This window comes from Amphibalanus amphitrite, unplaced genomic scaffold (assembly GCF_019059575.1).
Source record: "Amphibalanus amphitrite isolate SeventyFive unplaced genomic scaffold, NRLGWU_Aamphi_draft 000824F_arrow, whole genome shotgun sequence".
Taxonomy (NCBI): Eukaryota; Metazoa; Arthropoda; class Thecostraca; order Balanomorpha; family Balanidae; genus Amphibalanus; species Amphibalanus amphitrite.
The window spans coordinates 162850-181983 of NW_024882318.1; the positions used below are offsets into that span (position 1 = coordinate 162850).

At 51.2% G+C, this 19134-nt stretch overlaps 1 protein-coding gene across 1 annotated transcript in view; it reads right to left on the bottom strand.

The window, feature by feature from the left end:
- Window positions 1-19134, bottom strand: part of LOC122366688 (TATA-binding protein-associated factor 172-like) — a gene marked incomplete at its 5' end in the record, with an annotated part of 326392 nt that overhangs the window by 161554 nt on the left and 145704 nt on the right. The window contains one exon of the mRNA XM_043339202.1: window positions 10568-10787. Within this exon, the coding sequence (XP_043195137.1) occupies window positions 10568-10787 (220 nt within the window). The remainder of the gene's footprint in view (window positions 1-10567; window positions 10788-19134) is intronic.

Genomic DNA, 19134 nt, shown 5'->3' on the forward strand with positions numbered 1-19134 from the left:
CTGGGCCGATTTAGCTGAAACTTGGACCGTCGGTGGTAGGGTAGGGTAGGGTAGGGTAGGGTAGGGGTAGGGGTAGGGTAGGGTAGGGTAGGGTAGGGTAGGGTAGGGTAGGGGTAGGGGTAGGGTAGGGTAGGGTAGGGTAAGGTAGGGTAGGTTAGTGCAGGAGTAGGGTAGTAGGGTAGGGTAGGGTAGGGACTAGGGTAGGGTAGGGTAGGGTAGGGTAGGGTAGGGTAGGGTAGTGTAGGGTAGTAGGGTAGGGTAGGGTAGGGTTGTAGGGTAGTTAGGTAGGGTAGGGTAGGGTAGTAGGGTAGGTTAGGGTAGTAGGGTAGGGTAGGGTAGGGTAGGGTAGGGTAGGGTAGGGCAGAGTAGGGTAGGGAAGTAGGGTAGGGTAGGGTAGGGTAGGGTAGGGTAGGGTAGGGTAGGGTAGGGTAGGGTAGGGTAGAGTAGGGTAGGGTAGTAGGGTAGAGTAGGGTAGGGTAGGGTAGGGTAGAGTAGGGAAGGGTAGGGTAGGGGTAGGGTAGGGTAGGGGTAGGGTAGGGTAGGGTAGGGTTAAATTGAGTAACATCCTAACTTACAAAGGGCTCGAACAACTCGCATGCATCACCATCATACTTTACAGTTCAATTAAAAGCAGTTAGCCAGTTCTACACAAATAATACCAATAAAAATGCAAGTTTCTACACCCAAACTAATGCATCCGTTAAATACGTATCACCAGTATAACGCCTTTTGGGGCGACTAACGGAGCGAGCGAGAGGGTGAGCCTAGCACGTGCGAAATTTCGACGGGGTACCTCCAGCTGACTTGTGCACGGCACCCTACTAACCGGTCTCTAGCGATGTGCCAAATTTGAGCACAATCGGCCCAGCCGTTCTCGAGATCTGGAAGCGGCACCCTGCACGTGCGCACGTGCAAAATGGGTCCCAACTGACTCTTGCACGGCACCCTACTAACCGGTCCCTAACCATGTGCCAAATTTGAGCTCAATCGGTCCAGCCATTCTCGAGATCTGGAATCGACCCCTGCACGTGCGCACGTGCAGCAGCACCCCAATTCTGGCACATGGATATGCATTGCCTAGTGGGTGCCTACCTACATGCCAACTTTCAGTGCAATCGGCCAAGTAGTTACCGAGATATTGCAACAATTACAAAACTGACACCTCTTTGTTTTGCACGTGGCACGTGCATAAGGGGTCACCCACATGCATCGGGAATAGTCCAATACTTGGTAGAAGGAATGAAGATACCTTACAAAAATTACCGCGTGTAAATCGGTCAAGTGGTTGCTGAGATATAAGCGTCGCAGAATCGTGACCACGGCCGGCCGGCCGCTCATACTCAGAAATTTCCGTTAATCTAAGGAAAGACTACGCTCGCTTCGCTCGCTCCGTAAAAACATACAGTTATCGCGTAAACCTGTACATCTAGTCTACTATTATAAATCTTAAAAAGTCCGCCGCCGCCCACGCCGCCGCCGTCGGGGTTACTCCCAAAAACGCTTATTGCGGCGCCCGCGTCGATGGACGCAGGAGGGTGAAATTTTTGCCACTCGTGGGTCACGTAATTGAACAGGTCATATTAAACTTTGGGCACGATGTGGCTGGGGGTGCGCCCGTGGCGCGTGCTCATGTGCGCCATAGCCCATAGGGTTAGCATTAGAATCGGCAAAAACAGGCTATTGCTCGGGAACGGTAAGGGCTACGGGGGTGAAATTTTCATGCCAAGTCGAGCGCGTGCATTCATTTGTCGTATTAAATTTTCGAGGGTGTGGGTTCAGCGGTGTGCACGTGGTGGGGCCGCGACCGGTGCCGAGCAGAGGGCACGTGCTTTAGGCTCAGTTGTTCGCTTAAAAAACTGAGTCAAAAGCATCAGAGCCGGGAGGTCGTTGACCTTTGACAACGAAGGCCGACACAAGGCACCGCTCGCCAAGGGGATTCGCCAGTGAATACAATCAATTTGTTTTTGTAATATCTCAGCCGTTTCTGGGCCGATTTAGCTGAAACTTGGACTGTCGGTGGTAGTGCAGGGTAGGGTAGGGTAGGGTAAGGTAGGGTAGGGTAGGGTAGGGTAGGGTAGGGTAGTGTAGGGTAGGGTAGGGTAGGGTAGGGTAGGGTTAGTGTATAGGTAGTGTATTTTTAACGCCCGACACTGAGGAAGTCAAATAAGAAATGGGCGCGATATAGCCTCGCAGCTGGTGCGCCCTGTCACTCCAAATCATCATCGGTAGTGTAAGGGTGGGGTAGGGTAGGGTAGGGTAGGGTAGGGGTAGGGGTAGGGTAGGGTAGGGTAGTGTATAGGGATAGTGTAGGGTAGGGTAGTGTAGTGTAAGGGTGGGGTAGGGTAGGGTAGGGTAGGGTGGGGTAGGGTAGGGTAGTGTAAGGGTAGGGTAGGGTAGGGTAGGGTAGGGGTAGGGGTAGGGGTAGGGTAGGGTAGTGTAGGGGTAGGGGTAGGATAGGGTAGGGGTAGGGGTAGGGTAGGGGTAGGGTAGGGTAGGGTAGGGTAGGGTAGGGTAGGGTAGGGTAGGGTATTGTAGGGGTAGGGGTAGGGTAGGGTAGGGTAGGGTAGGGTAGGGTAGGGTAGGGTAGGGTTGAATTGAGTAACATCCTAACTTACAAAGGGCTCGAACAACTCGCATGCATCACCATCATACTTTACAGTTCAATTAAAAGCAGTTACCCAGTTCTTCACAAATAATACCAATAAAAATGCAAGTTTCTACACCCAATCTAATGCATCCGTTAATCATACATATCAAAACATACAGTTATCGCGTAAACCTGTACCTCTAGTAAAGTCCGCCGCCGCCGTCGGGGTTACTCCCTAAAAGGCTTATTACGGCGCCGTCGATTGACGCAGAAGGGTGAAATTTTGACGACTCGTGGGTCACGTCATTCAACAGGTCGTATTAAATTTTGGGCACGATGCGGCCGGGGGTGCGCCCGTGGCGCGTGCTCATGTGCGCCATAGGGTTAGCATTAGGGCCGCGACCGGCGCCGAGCAGACGGAGGCACGTTGTAGCGTCGAGAAGTCGTCACCCGGTCCACGCTTTGACGCCGATCCTCCCGGGCTCGAGGCGGCTCCGGCCGGCCGTCGGCCGCGTCCACAGCATCACACTCGGCCCAGTGAACTCTGGGCCCCTCGGCCCTAACACCGCCGTCCTGAAGAGCTTCCTCTCGCAACAACTCGTCGACAGCTGCCTGAAACGTCGCAACACCCTGGCGAGAGAGGAGGAGCTTCTCCTGGTCACTGAGGCCCACCAGCAGATGTCGGTAGAGAGCCGCCTGATAACTGGTGCCACAACAGTTTTTCACTTTCCCTGTCGCGTCGAAAAACTCGGGACATGCCAGCCGTATCATTCTCTTCACTTCCAGAGAATACTCGAGGGCCGACATGCTGCCCTTCTTGAGGCCGCTCAGCTGCGTGGCAGCGGCCGCTGTAGAGGTAGTAGAAAAGGCGTGACGAAGGGCTGTCGTCACCTCTGCCCCAGCGGCTGCGCCCTCGACGACTCGCTGTGCCAGTCCGCGGCATCTGGCTGCGATTATACTCGGCAGCTGCGACACCGGAATACCACCCAAGTGAGATAAGCGCTCACACTGTTGAAGAAACGACTCCAGAGACGTTGAGCCGTCAAACAGCGAAAAATCCCCAAGTGCCACTCGCATCACCGGCTGGCTGCCGGCGTCGGTTGCTTCGTCCGGGTTCCCCATGGCCGAATATCACCGAGAGACTGTCTAATAGTCACAGAAAGCGGCCACACCGACTAACAAGACCGATCCCACCGCTGCCACCATGTCGCGGCAGCTGACCGGACCCGTCGCCGTCGGACACACAGCGCATCCGGCCGTCACTGTATTCCGAAAACCACTGACTCCGGCCGCCCGGCTCGCGGCCGACCCGAGCACCACGTGACCGGCCCAGGCCAAGGTCACCTGAAAGGCGCCGCATCAACAGGTGCGCCCTCGACACAGTTTGAAGCAAAGAGGAGTGAACTGTCGCTCACCTGTGGCTGTATTCTCTGGGGTAACAGAGTCGTGGTACCGGAGAATCTGCGAGCCGAGGTGCTCAGTGAACTTCATAGCAGCCACCCGGGCATCAGCAAGATGAAGATGTTGGCACGAAGTTATGTTTGGTGGCCAAAGATCGATGAAGATGTGACAGAAGCTGTAAGAGGCTGTGCAGGATGTCAAGCTGGACAAAACGAGAGACCAGCGGTGTTTCTACATCCGTGGGAACATACGAAGAACCCGTGGGAGCGGATCCATCTGGATTACGCAGGACCTTTCAGAGGTCAACATTACCTAGTCGTAGTAGACAGTCATACCAAGTGGCCAGAGATAGTCACCATGAAGACAGTCACAGCAGAAGCAACAATCAGTGAGCTCTCCAAGATATTTGCAAGGTGGGGAATTCCGGTGCAAGTTGTGACGGATAACGGAGCGCAGCTGACCTCGAGAGAGTTTGAGGAGTTTATGACAAAGCTGGGGATAAAACATATCCGAATCGCACCATATCGACCTCAGTCTAACGGACTGGCTGAAAGAATGGTGCAAACAGTCAAGCAGAAGCTCAAAGCATGTCTTCTGAGCGGAGATGACCGTCCGCTGGAACTACAGCTGTCATCGTTCCTGATGATGTATACCGAAACACCCAGCACAGCACCACTGGAGTCGCCCCGGCAGAAGCTATGATGGGGAGAGTGATGCGTACCAAACTCGACCTGCTGAAGCCAAGGCCCGCCGACAAGGTGCTAAATGCACAGGCGAAACAGATGGAAACCGGCAGCAAAAGATTTCCAGAATACCAGTCTGGAGACAAGGTGCTGGTACGCAACTATGCAGGCGGACCAAAATGGAAGGAGGGCCATGTTATTGGCCGAACAGGACCAGTGTCCTATCAGGTGGCAGTAGACGGACTGACATGGTCCCGTCACGCAGGACAGCTGCTTCCGCTGGGACATGCCAGCAAGCCAGCCTCGAGAGCAGCCGATCCACGAGCAGGCTCATCCGAGACACGAATGCTTGGAACTGAAACGGAGTCAAGGAGGAACAATTCACCGCTTCGTCAGCGAGTAACCGAGATGTCCTCCCGCCCAGTGACACGACAATCGGTTCCAGGTGAACCGCGACCACAAGAGGTCAGCACGAGCAACCCAACTGATGACGACAGGGTCCCTGATACGGGCACGACGCTCTCGGGAGCCGGGTCATCTGTTGAACATTCAAATGACGCTGAAAGGAGCACAGAAGGGAAAGATACAGCAGAAGATGGACACAGCGATGGAAACCCGTCCTCTGGCCAGGATGTTACTACATACTCTGGCCGAACGAGGATATTCACTAGAAGTGGCCGAGAAGTACGCAGGCCTCTCCGTTTTCAAGCAGGGGAACCATAAAGGTCACAAGCGGAGTGGGGTCACATTTTAGGGGGTGTGAGTTGTTGTGTTGGTCACTGACCTTTTATGTCAGAGGTCACTAACCTCATAAGAGGTATCCGTGTTTTAACTGTACGTGCCGAGAACGCGATATTTTATCTGAGGAAATTTGAACGTTCTCTCGGCACAAACTGAGTGGTGTTATAATTTGGTCTTGAATATGTAAGGCACTCGAATACAGGAATTAAACTAAACGAACTCTAAGTTACAACAGTAGGGTTGTAGGGTAGTTAGGTAGGGTAGGGTAGGGTAGTAGGGTAGGTTAGGGTAGTAGGGTAGGGTAGGGTAGGGTAGGGTAGTAGGGTAGGGTAGGGTAGGGTAGGGTAGGGCAGAGTAGGGTAGGGAAGTAGGGTAGGGTAGGGTAGGGTAGGGTAGAGTAGGGTAGTAGGGTAGGGTAGGGTAGAGTAGGGAAGGGTAGGGGTAGGGTAAGGTAGGGTTGGGTAGGGTAGGGGTAGGGTAGGGGTAGGGTAGGGTAGGGTAGGGTTAAATTGAGTAACATCCTAACTTACAAAGGGCTCGAACAACTCGCATGCATCACCATCATACTTTACAGTTCAATTAAAAGCAGTTACCCAGTTCTACACAAATAATACCAATAAAAATGCAAGTTTCTACACCCAAACTAATGCATCCGTTAAATACGTATCAAAACATACAGTTATCGCGTAAACCTGTACATCTAGTCTACTATTATAAATCTTAAAAAGTCCGCCGCCGCCCACGCCGCCGCCGTCGGGGTTACTCCCAAAAACGCTTATTGCGGCGCCCGCGTCGATGGACGCAGGAGGGTGAAATTTTTGCCACTCGTGGGTCACGTAATTGAACAGGTCATATTAAACTTTGGGCACGATGCGGCCGGGGGTGCGCCCGTGGCGCGTGCTCATGTGCGCCATAGCCCATAGGGTTAGCATTAGAATCGGCAAAAACAGGCTATTGCTCGGGAACGGTAAGGGCTACGGGGGTGAAATTTTCATGCCAAGTCGAGCGCGTGCATTCATTTGTCGTATTAAATTTTCGAGGGTGTGGGTTCAGCGGTGTGCACGTGGTGGGGCCGCGACCGGCGCCGAGCAGAGTGCACGTGCTTTAGGCTCAGTTGTTCGCTTGCAAAACTGAGTCAAAAGCATCAGAGCCGGGAGGTCGTTGACCTTTGACAACGAAGGCCGACACAAGGCACCGCTCGCCAAGGGGATTCGCCAGTAAATACAATTAATTTGTTTTTGCAATATCTCAGCCGTTTCTGGGCCGATTTAGCTGAAACTTGGACTGTCGGTGGTAGTGTAGGGTAGGGTAGGGTAGTGTAGGGGTAGGGTAGGGTAGGGTAGGGTAGGGGTAGGGTAGGGTAGGGTAGGGTGGGGTAGGGTAGTGTAGTGTAAGGGTAGGGCAGGGTAGGGTAGTGAAAGGGTAGGGTAGGGTAGGGTAGGGTGGGGTAGTGTAAGGGTTGGGTAGGGTAGGGTAGGGTAGGGTAGGGTAGGGGTAGGGTAGGGTAGGGGTAGGGTAGGGGTAGGGTAGGGTAGTGTATAGAGATAGGGTAGGGTAGGGTAGGGTAGTGTAAGGGTGGGGTAGGGTAGGGTAGGGTAGGGTAGGGGTATGGTAGGGTAGGGTAGTGTATAGAGATAGGGTAGGGTAGGGTAGTGTAAGGGTGGGGTGGGGTAGGGTAGGGTAGGGTAGGGTAGGGTATGGGTAAGGTAGGGTAGGGTAGGGTAGGGTAGGGTAGGGTAGGGTAGGGTAGGGTAGTGTAAGGGTAGGGTAGGGTAGGGTAGGGTAGGGGTAGGGTAGGGTAGGGAAGTGTAGGGGTAGGGGTAGGGGTAGGGTAGGGTAGGGGTAGGGGTAGGGGTAGGGTAGGGTAGAGTAGGTTAGGGTAGTGTAGGGGTAGGGTAGGGTAGTGTAAGGGTAGGGTAGATGGTAGGGTAGGGTAGATGGTAGGTGTGGGATAGGGTAGGGTGTGGTGCTAGGAGGCGATTATGTGGAGTAGTGGGTGCTGTTATTTATTGTGTTATATGTATTGTTTTTATGAAAATATAGCAACTTACATTATTTTATTCGTGTAGCCATAACACTTGGCCACTGAGCCCTGGTGATCTCGCCCTGGCGCACGATTTTGGCCATTGTCAGGCTCCTTTTTTTGTCGTGCGCCGAAGGTTTGGGTGGTCTCGAAAAACATCGATAGCTCAGAGTAAAATGCAGCTAAAGACATCTGGGGCCGTATTCACGTCGATCATTTTCGTAAGAATTTTCTTACGCACGACCTACTTCTTACGAAAATTTGGTATTCACGTCGACAGCAAAAATATCTTACGAATAAAAAAATTGTCGTAGACAGTTTGCGATTCACGTCGACCTTTTCTTAAGAATTCTCGTAAGAATGTCGTAAGTGCGATTCACGTCGTTTCATCTTAAGAATTTCTTAAGTTTTTCGTAAGAACATAATGTTATCGGTATGGTGGACTTACGAATACTCACCGAGCTGTCGTAAACTGACGCAACGATATATCAGTGCAGTAGGCTAGGACTAAAATGACGAATTATTTTAAGAATTGACACTAACGGTTGTCTGGACTAAGAATGGCTGTTATTATTGAGCAAAATTATTACCAGCGAGCGAGTGAAGCGAAGTCTTTTCAATAAAACGGGAAAATATCAGTATGAGCGGCCCGGCCCGGCCTGTAATGCTTTTGGAGGCCTATATCTCATCAACCGCTGGACTGATTGACCTGTGGTCTTTTTGCTGGGCTGCCCCATGTCCCTTCTAACCCGCAATTTACTATCTTGATGCATCTAATTGACCATCGTGGCACGTGCCACGTGAGAAGTCAAGGGCGTCCAAGCTGTTTTGCAGAAGTAGCGCTTTTGAGACTACCAATTTCTCGAAGTGGGCTTTTATCTCAGCAACCACTGCATTAAGACGTTTGACTTGCGGTAATTTTTTTTAGGGTAGCTGTAGCCCTTCTACTAAACATCGGGTACTCTTGATTCATGTGAGTGACCACCCGCTGCACGTGCAAAGTACAAACAGGTGTCACGCTTGTTCTTATTACAATAACTCGGCAATTACCGGCCCGATTGTGCTGAAACTTGGCATGTGGGTAGGCACCTACCGGGAAATGCGTTGTCATATGTCACGGTTGAGGTGCTACTGCACGTGCGCACGAGCAGGGGTCGCTTCCAGATGTCGAGAACGCCTGGACCGTTTGCACTCAAACTTGGCACACGGTTATAGGGACCGGTGCAAAGGGTACCGGGCAAAATCCAGTTTGAACCATTTTACACGTGCGCACGTGCAGGGTGCCGCTTCTACATCTCAAGAACAGCTGGGCTGATTGCGCTCAAGTTTGGTCAGCGGCCAAGCCGATCAGCGGCCAAAAGACTGGGGGGTCTTACGGACCCCACCAGTGATGTAACTTTCTATATGTATGGGGGTATAGGTGCTTCCCCATCCACTAAAAGTACATGACCATCAACGTCAAGAAATAAGGCACCTCATGCAGAAGTTGGGCTTGCCCAGTAGAAGAGGGGCGCCCCCAACACTTAACAGTGGCGCATTTTTGGAACATTTGGAAGTCCCTCGCACTTCTGTACAGTGCATGTGGGGGGGGGGGGGGGGCTCACTCGCGCGCTGGCTCGTTTGTCGCCCCAAAAGGCGTCTTGCTGGTTTCACTAAAATGAAATGCACAAATGCATGGATAGTTGTAGAAAAACACGGAACAAATAGTGCATGGACGCGTTTCGATTATTAAATCTTCATCAGCATGACATAACCACAAAGAAAACAAGATATCTTGTTTTCTTTGTGGGTATGTCATGCTGATGAAGATTTAATAATCGAAACGCGTCCATGCACTATTTGTTCCGTGTTTTTCTACTTGTCTCTATCAATTATATACAATGGATAGTTGTGTAAATCCCTACAAGGAGTATCCCTAAATCTCAATGATTAAGGCAAAGGTCAATGCACCAAACGCTTCTTACGAATTTCTTAAGATATTCCTACGAATTTTGACGTGAATACCGATTTTTGTAGATATCCAGACATTTGGTAAGAAAAAACTTAAGAAGTGTCGACATGAATACCAAATTATACTTACGAAAGAAAATTGACTTACGAAGTCGACGTGAATACGGCCCCTGGTCTTCACCAGGGGGCGTCGAAGTCTAGTAGGAATATCTGGCAATCCCCGGCGTGACGTAACGTCGGGGATGACCGACGGCACCTTGCACTGAAAGATACGGCAGAACGGCTATTTTTGAAAAATGATTAAAAATACTTATGTGCTGTTATGACACATAAAACGCTTATCAGCATGTTCCTCATCATGTGATAAAGCCATATCCGTCGTCGAAAATAGCTGAGCCCCTCCCAATTTCCAACCACCGACCTCATAAGCAAAGGATGTAAGCGTAATCCTTAAGGGCGACTTTCCAATACATATCCGTACATATGCGTCCTTATGGAAATCGGTAGTGTGGCGATTGGCGACGCGCGCGACATCTGTGTGGCGACAAAGTGGCGACTGTGGCGACACCTGGTGGCTGCTTTTCTGCTGTATGTAGGCATTGGGGTTTTGCCAGATATGGTTCCTACTGCTACACAACTATGTTGACCCAATACTAGAAAGTTATTTTGCCAGTAAAAGGCAAGCAAATTGAAAGTCAATTTATAAAATCGCTGATAAATGATAACGAGAAAATAATAAAGAAGTTTTGATTGAATAGTTATTAAAATATTCAACCGTGAAACTATATTCTGGTAGATTTAGTAGAAATTAGTCCGTGCAACCTTGTATTTAGGGCCTTGGTCTTCACTATTGGATAGAAAAAAGATCGGCGCACGTGATGACACCAAAAAATGTGTGCACGTGCAAAAACTTTGAATTGCTAGAGACACTTCCATTACTAAATAGTCGACCTAGTATATCTGGCTGGCCAGATGCAGACGTAGCGATGGACTCGACGCTATCAATGTACGAAAATGATCCACCTGTCTGCAGCTGTCTGTCACTGCAGACAACCCACCTGTCTGCAGCCAGTTCGGCCCGGCAGCTGAGCGTCGCCAGCAGCCACTGCAGACAACCCACCTGTATGCAGCCAGTTCGGCCCGGCAGCTGAGCGTCGCCAGCAGCCACTGCAAACAACCCACCTGTCTGCAGCCAGTTCGGCCCGGCAGCTGAGCGTCGCCAGCAGCTGCAGCACTGACGGCGTCGAGGTCATCAGTTCATCCAGCTCTGTGAGAGAGTGCCACAATGTGTGCACAAGAGCGGCCACGGCCGACGCTGGAAGGAGGCGCACCAGCCACTCCGTTGAGGCCACCAGGCAGCAGGCAGCCACCGCAGACACGTCGTCACACACGTCACCCAGCCCTGGCGGCGGAGCAAGCACCACAGTAGCATCAGGGTCGTAGCCAGGATTTTACGAGCATACCGCACTCTCCGACAGGGACATCACTCATTTAAGTCTTCGTTCAATGCAAGTACAGGGTCCGGGAAAAAGTTTTGTCCTCTACCTATGACAACACTTGCCGGTCCCTAATCGTTTCAACCCTAAAGGGATGACGGTTCTGGCCGCACCAACGCAGTGAACAGTCCATGACCGCGGGACATGAGATCGCCAACAGACCTCGGGTCATGAGTAGGTACATACCTACCGAGCTACGGAGAGTTTTACAAAGATTGTCCACAGTGTCGCAAAAAGGTCAGAAATTTCTTTCTCGGGAAGCTGAACCAGACAGTCGCCATGCTAGTGAGGCTGAAATGACAAAGCGTGTCATTCCTGATCAGTTGGGACATCTCCCTGCACAGTCCGGCGCTGGTGGGATAAGCACCAGCGCCGGACTGGGACGATCTGGGACGATCAGCAACGCTCCTGGCAGCGTTGCTGATCGTCCCAGATCGGGCGTTCGCCCACCATTTCGACCGTGACAAAAATCGCATTGAAAAATGCGGCCGGAAATAAGGGCCGGTTGGTGAAAACATTGGCCAGGCGGCTTACGCGCAAGCCGCATTATTGCATTATTGCATCTTGCATTATTTATTGCATTACAAAGAGGACATGCCTATGCCTGTTAACGCTGAAGTTTATTTCTTACATTCGTTGCTATTCGTGGGTGATGGGAAGTTGGGAACACCAACGGACGCAAGAATCCGTATTGTACATATACCATTTGCTCGGTTGGTTTGCCTTGAGTCAATGTGGATTCAAATGTCTGCAAATATCTACAAGTCAAAGTATCAAATTTAGCAAGTAGCAGGGGCAATATGGCCGGTGAAGTTTACTCAGAACTTCACGAAACTCTGAACTCAGAACTCCATATACAAGATACAAAGTAAGCCGTGGGCGTTACACGCTGAGGGCATGCTCACAAGAAATAATAATTATTGTCAGGTTGATTCGAGCATAGGCGGCGGAACGGGGAGGGCACCGGAGCACCATGCCCCCCTTTGATTTGGGAATTTTAACACTAGCCCTATGGGCGTTGCATGGAAAGAATGGGACCAAAAGTCGGCAGTGCCCCCCACCCCCCTTAATTGAAGGTGTCCCGCCGCTACTGGATTCGAGCTAAGGTAAACGGGTCCGCACGTGCGCACTAGCAGACCGCTGCCCTCGTCAACATTTGGAAGCTTCATAACTGCAAGGCGATACCTTGGCTTAAAGGGACTATCCCACCTTTAACATGGGGTTTGAGTTGAGATAGCCAAGTCTGCGGCGAGGTTCAGAAACCACTATCTATCTAGGTTGCAACCCCCGCGGCCTCTTGGTGTTGAAGAAATTCGTTCCCTTCATTTGAAAATGGGCCTTGTACAAGGCCCTATCTTCAACATGGAGCGACCGTTAGTGTGACGTCACCTCGTTTAGTCATTCTGATTTAAATGGGTTTGTTCGTTGAAAAATCGCTTAAAACTTGGTCTGAACTTTGTTGTGGTGCCTACAGAGTAAAAAGAATCAGCTTTATGGCAGTAATGTGGCCTGGGGAAGGAGGTAATTTTGGGCTGTGACGTCACATATTTGAAAGTTTGTGTTTGGAATATGGGAAGCCTAAGATGTTTAATGAAAAATGAATGCCAGAACCGTGTTCCTGGTCATCCAATCTATAAAGTCGGGCACAATTTAACTGGTTTTAACAACATTTTAGAAGGTGGGATAGTCCCTTTAACCTACCCAAGATGCAATCCAAAGCAATCGGAACATGTCATTAAAAAGGGTAAGCACGCGCACGTGTGCAGACCAATACCCTCGCTGACTTGTGAAGTCTACTAATATGCAGGCGCGCACACAGGATTTTTGAATGGGGGGGGGGGGCACGACCTTCGAACTGGGCCCCCATGCCGAAAGGCCCCCCTCCCCAAAAAAAACGGCCCACGGGGCTATATTTCGGTTGGTTTAAAGCTTGAGCAATTGGTTTGTCAATGCATGGTAAAACAATTATTTCGGTACCAGCTTAATTTTCAAAACATATATATTTTTACGCTAGCATGTTTTTTTTTTCTCAAATGCGACTCAGAGCCGGTACATATACCTAATCATCTAATTTATTACGTAAAACATTTCATTAATAAACATTTTTGCAAGTCCCTCAGAAATCAGCCCCGGGCAGCGACTGACTGCCGGCCGGCCGGCCGACCGGCCACGGGTGGCTAACTGGCTTGAAGCACTGTTTGGCCGGCCACTGTTTGGCCCGGATGTGTAGGAGCGGGAGCAGCACTCCTTTTTCATGTATATTCGCATATTTTTTTAGGCACATCGACATGAAATGTCAATATATCTGATACGATGCGGGATCACAGACTAGAGATCCAGCTTATAACTTATATTTAATGTTTAACCAATGAATCAAATCAACTGTACGATGCATGTCGGACACGTACCCAGAATTTCGCCCAAGAGGGGGTCACCTGCTGGTCACCTGACCCCGGGCCCGCGAGTCACCCGGGGGCCCGGGGTAAGCTCAGGCAAGGATGTATCCAGGGCCTTTCGATGAGAGGAGGGAGGCACGGTGGGTCCAGTCTCACTGGCAGACGGGTCTCTTTAAAACGGTCTTTGCATGAGAAAATGTGGAAAATTGGCAAGCAAAAGTATCATTTATGCCCGAGGAGTGTGCTTATGTAAACTAATGCCTAATTTACATGGTATTTTACGAGCGAGCGAAGCGAGCGAGCTCCTCAGAGTCACCGGTGTGTGGCGCGCTCAGAGGTGCCAGTGAAAGGCCGTCAGATGCGCTGGTGTTGGGTCCTCACAGGCGCCGTTGCGGGGTCTTAGGGCTTAGAGACACTGGTGGGGCCATCATTGGCATGTGTGTGGCCCTGCAAAATGGCCTGCAAGTGGAAAGTGGCCCTTCATAGGCTGACAAGGACACTCAGAGGCTAGTAAGAGGCCCTCAGAGTCACTGGTAAGTGGCCCTCAGAGGCGCCGGTGTGGGGACTCTCAGAGCCGCCGATGTAGGCCCTTAACCCGCGCCGTGCTGGTGGCCTGAACTTTCCGCCGAGTGCTGGGGGGGGGGGGGCGTTTTCACGCCCCCCCCCCCGTCTAACTCGGCTCCTGGGCCACGTAGCGACACGCGGTAAGCGGCAATCGAAAGAGCGTCAAAAATAAGGACGAAAACACTTCGGTCATTTTTTGGGTCAGGTCAAAGGTCAGGTCACCAGAGGTCACCAAAGGTAAAATGTTGACTATTTCAACATTTTGGAAACTGCCAACGGCTATCTCGGGAACCGATAGAGCTACAGCGCCGCGGAAAAGCGCATTCGATAGCCCTTTTACAGACCTTTCTGAGTAATGTTCTCAGATTTGACCTCAGGTCAACGGTTTAGCCTCCAGAGGGCAAAAACTCCAAAAATAGCCGTTTTTACGAAAAACGTTTTTTCGTCAATAACTTTTGACTCATAAGCGCCATGACATTACTTTTGCCAGCATCGTGTTCCTCTCGTCGAGACGCGTCGAATGAACTATTCGTTGACCTTGAAAGGTCATTTTGAAAATTTGACCTCAGGTCAAGGTCATGACCTGACCGAAAAGGGTCATGTTGCATATCAGTCGATCCGTATCGTCGAGCTGAACACATCTGACGTGTTTTCACCGCTCTAGCACGTCTCTATCAAAAGTTATAGCCAAAAAACTGCTGGCGACCAATCATGACCTGAGATGACCTCAGGGGCACACAGAGGGGTCACTGGTGCATTTTTCCTATTCAGTGTGTCATGTTTACCTATGAACCGATGTTTGAGAGCGTTTTGAACGATATTCGTCCAAAAGAGGCGCATTTCAATTTTCTCCCATTGACTTATAATGGAGAGGTCGCAAAATTGACCTGACCTTAGGTCACAGATATCAAAAATCCGAGATATACATTTTATACATACTGTTACTCATATCAATCGCTGAAAGTTTCAAAGTGATCGTTCAGTCGGTGTAGCTATAGCGAGCCTTTGAACTTTTTCTGAGGTAAGGTCACTTGACGTGACCTGGTGACCTGACCTTGAACGGCCTAGGTCTGAAATTTTCACAACATGTGCGGAAATGATGTAGGAACACGTGTACCAAAAACGGCGGCGCTGCGCGCCGCCGTTTTTGAGATATTCGCGAAAAACCTGAGGGGGGGGGGCGTAAAAACGCCCCCCCCCAGCACGGCGCGGGTTAAGATGCGCTGGTGGGGGGTCCCTTGCAGGTGGCGCGAGGGGCCTCGCAGTTGCCGTTGTGGGTGTCTTTAGAAACTCTGGTGTGGACCGTGTGTCTATCACATACGGATGTGGAGCCATAGCAGCCAATCCCTCGTTGGCCGTTACTAGGGCCCTGGGCGGCCGGCGAGGTCTCTCAGAAACCGGCATTGGGCCTTTACGAAGATAATTGTGGCTCCATAGGAGCCAATAACGTGCCCCCACAAGCCTTGTGGTGTCCTTCCGAGTTGAAGTGCGGCCAGCGCGAACCCTCTGCTACCAACTGGCGCCACAGGGCCCCTCGGTTTCGAAGAAACCCTAAACCCGAGAACGGGCACGTACCCCCTCGCTCCCTTGCTATGTCACTGAATCCAAGTGATCAGGGACCCTTTAGGTAATCAGGGGCAATTCAGATGACCAGGGGTTTTCAATTGATCAAGGGTCCACCAGGTGACCATGGGCCCCTCTGGTAACCAGGCCTTAAGGGGCCCTCAGATGACCTCAATGGGCTCTCAGATGGCCTTAAAGGGCCCTCAGATGGCCTCAAGTAATCAGGGACCCCATCAATAACCAGTGCCCCTCAGTAAACGGGGGCCACTCAGGTAACTGTAGGAGTCCCGCAGATAACCAGGGGCGGCAAGGTTTCTTATGTCCGTTTTTGACAAGGCTCTTATTGACTCAGGTGCGAGCCCTTTGCCATCAGCAGAGGGCCCTTTCAAGCCTTTTGAGGGCCGTTTAACGTCTCTTGAGTTCCCATTGAGGCCTTCTAAGGGCCCTTTGAGCAGTCGAGGGGCCTTTGAGGCCTTTTGAGGGCCTCTTGACGTCAGCTGAGGACCGTTGGACGCCAGCTGAGGATCGTTTTTGGGCCTTCTGATGGCCATTAGACGCCAATGGATGATCCCCTCTGACACCAACTGGGGCCCTCTGACACCAGCTAAGGGCACTTTAAGTTTGACGCTAGCTCAGGGCCCTCTGACATTAGCTGGGGGGGGGGGCCTCTGACGCTAGCTCAAGGCCTTTTGACGCTCTTTAAGGCCTTCTGAGGGCCCCTTGAGGTCTTCTAAGGGCCATTTGAGGCTTTCTAAGGGCCCCTTGAGGCTTTTTGAGGGCCGTTTGACGCCAGCTGAGGACCGTTGGACTCAAGCTGAGGACCGTTTAAGGCCTTCTGATGGCCATTTGGCGCCAGCTGGGGGCCATCTGGCACCAGCTGGGGGCCCTCTGACACCAGCTAAGGACCCTTTAGAGCCTTCGGAGAGCCGTTTGACGCAAGGGCATGGCCCTCTGACGCCAGCTCAGGGACCTTTGACACCCCTTAAGGCCTTCTAACGTCCGTTTGACGTTAGCTGAGGGCCCTTTAAGGCCATCTGAGAACCCTTTGAGGTCATCTGAGGGCCCCTTAAGGCCATCTGAGGGCTCTTGACACCATCTAAATTCTAAGGGCCCTTTGACACCAGATGAGTGCCCTATGACGCTAACTGAGGGCCCTATGACGCTAACTGAGGGCCCTTTGAGGTCATCTGAGGGCCCTTTGAGGCCAACTGAGGGCATTTTGAGACCATCTGAGGGCCCTTTAAGGCCATTTGAGGGCCCTTTGTACACGGTCTTCGGTGGTCTAAGGATTAGTTAGAGGCCCATTTGAAATGGGCCCCTATTCCTTCGAGTTGGGCCCCCCAACTCGAATGGGGGGGGGGGGGCACGGGCCCGTGTGCCCCCCCCCCCCCTTGTGTGCGCCCTTGCTAATATGCATGGTGTTATTCAGCATGCTTAATATAAGCTCTATCGGCCCAGCCGATCTGCGGATATGGAAAAAGGGTGCGCACGTGCGCACGTGCTAGCCTATACCTTCGCTGACCAGTACAATCTGCAGGTCAACATGGTGTCATTCGGCATACTTAATATTAGCGTTATCGGTCCAGCGGCTCCCCAGATATGGAGAAGGGGTACGCACGTGCGCACGTGCAAATCAATGTCTTTGCCAACCCGTGCAATCTGCTTATAAACATGGTGTTATTCAGCATACGAAATTTGAGTGCTATCGGCCCAGCCGATCCAGAGATATGAAAAAGGGGTACGCACGTGCGCACGTGCAAATCAATGTCTTTGCCAGCCCGTGCAATCTGCTTAAAAACATAAAACTTTTCACCATACTTAATATGAGCGCTATCGGACCAGCCGATCCCCACATACTAAAAAGGGGTACGCACGTGCGCACGTGCATACTAATGCCTTCGCCAATCTGTGCGATATTCATATTTACATGGTGTCCTCTAGCATACAAAATATGAGCGCTATCGGCCCAGCAGATCCCGAGATATTAACCCTCGCCCGTATAGGGGGGGGGGGGGGGTCGAACGGACCCCGCCATGGTTTTTCGCGAATAACTCGCGTAAAAAGCGGCCGATCGCGACGAAACTCTCAGTAACCCCGCGTTCATCAATTTCACACCCACCCTGAAAATTTCATGACCCTGACCCAAATGACCTTTGACCTGTGACCTACTTTTCGAGACCATGTTTGGCTGGAATCGCGATTCGGCGTATGTCGGCTCGCATTAGCCGCGCGTTTGTAGTCTTTTCGTGGTTTCAAGCGTTCAAACATGTGCTATGATGTTGCCCCCACGCATTAGGGTGGGTGTCAAGGTCACCTGAAGGCCAGGTCAGGTCATTGACCTTTGATGACCTCGGTTCACTTTTTCGAGTTTTACATGTTTATAGGCCAGTTTTTGGAGCTGAATTCGAATTTAGTAACCATATGAACATTTACGAAGTAGTTTTGGTGCCTTCGTAACATGTTACGAAGCTGTCAGAGGCGGTTGCCACCTACTACGAATACCCTCACTGGTTGACCTGACCTGATCTGACCCGACCTGGCCTAAATACATGAAGACATCATCTGTGATCAAAGCTAACATGATATTCGTGATCAGCACCCCGAAAAACCCATAGCAGCCACACTTTACGACGTTCTAACAGGTCCCGATTTTCCCGCCTTGGGGTCATTGACCTGACCTGCAAGGTCAACCAATGACCTAGGACCTTAAAATTAGGTATCATCGGCTTCCTCTCGTCACGGGCAACACGCTCGTTTTTTCCGCGAAGCTCTAGCTCGATCAGGGGCGAAACGGCAAGGGGGGGGGGTTCAACGGACCCCCCCCCCCCTTATACGTTCGCGGCTGGAAAAACACCAATACGGGCGAGGGTTAAAAAGAGGTGTGCACGTGCGCACGCGCTGAAGGAATTCAAAACCGTCCAAAGGTCACCGGATGTGTAGTGTGCACCCAGCCAAAACAACAAACAAATTTTGAGCTGTATCGCTTCAGCCTCCGTCTTCCGCCAGACGTCTTCCCGTTGACCACCACTCACTGCTCTCTCCCACAGAGGTAAGACTCGAACCACCGCAGGGCAGAACCGGAAAGATGATAGGAGTGACGAAGTTTGTGCAGGAGAAGAGGCTGAACTCCATCCATGGGATCACACTCAAAACTTTTTTACTACCTCCTGGAGAGTTCATTTTCATCAAACCCGCAAGATAATAGTATATTGAAAGGGTAACTCGCTGCTACCATTATGTGCATAGTAACGGTACGTGGTTAATATGAACTTATTCGCCAGCGAAGAGTATTATTACCATGTAAATATCAATATTACTCTCGCGATCCAGAACATCACGAAAACTCTTTCCTCCTGGGTATCGTGACTCGGGTACAGATAGTCGTTTCATGCGTGGATCTTGTTTACCCTCGTGAAGATGATATTTGAAATGGAAACAATCAGCCAATCAGAAACGAGATCGGCCGTTTGCGGTTTGAAGGCCGCGCGCATCTGTCAGTTTTCGGCCGTTGGTCTCCGAGAGCGGATGTGAGCAGTGTCGGTGCCGCGCGGCGTGGCCGTTGGTGATTGTGCTTGTGTGTTGTTCATCGCCTATAGAGCCTCTGTGGACATTTTATTGTAAGTACCGATGTGCTAGAGCATTGCGTGCCGTTGAGTGGTGCTAATTTGACCTGGTTAACAGGACCCCGTGCACGGCCACGTGGCCTAGTGTTGTGAGTACGTACATTAAT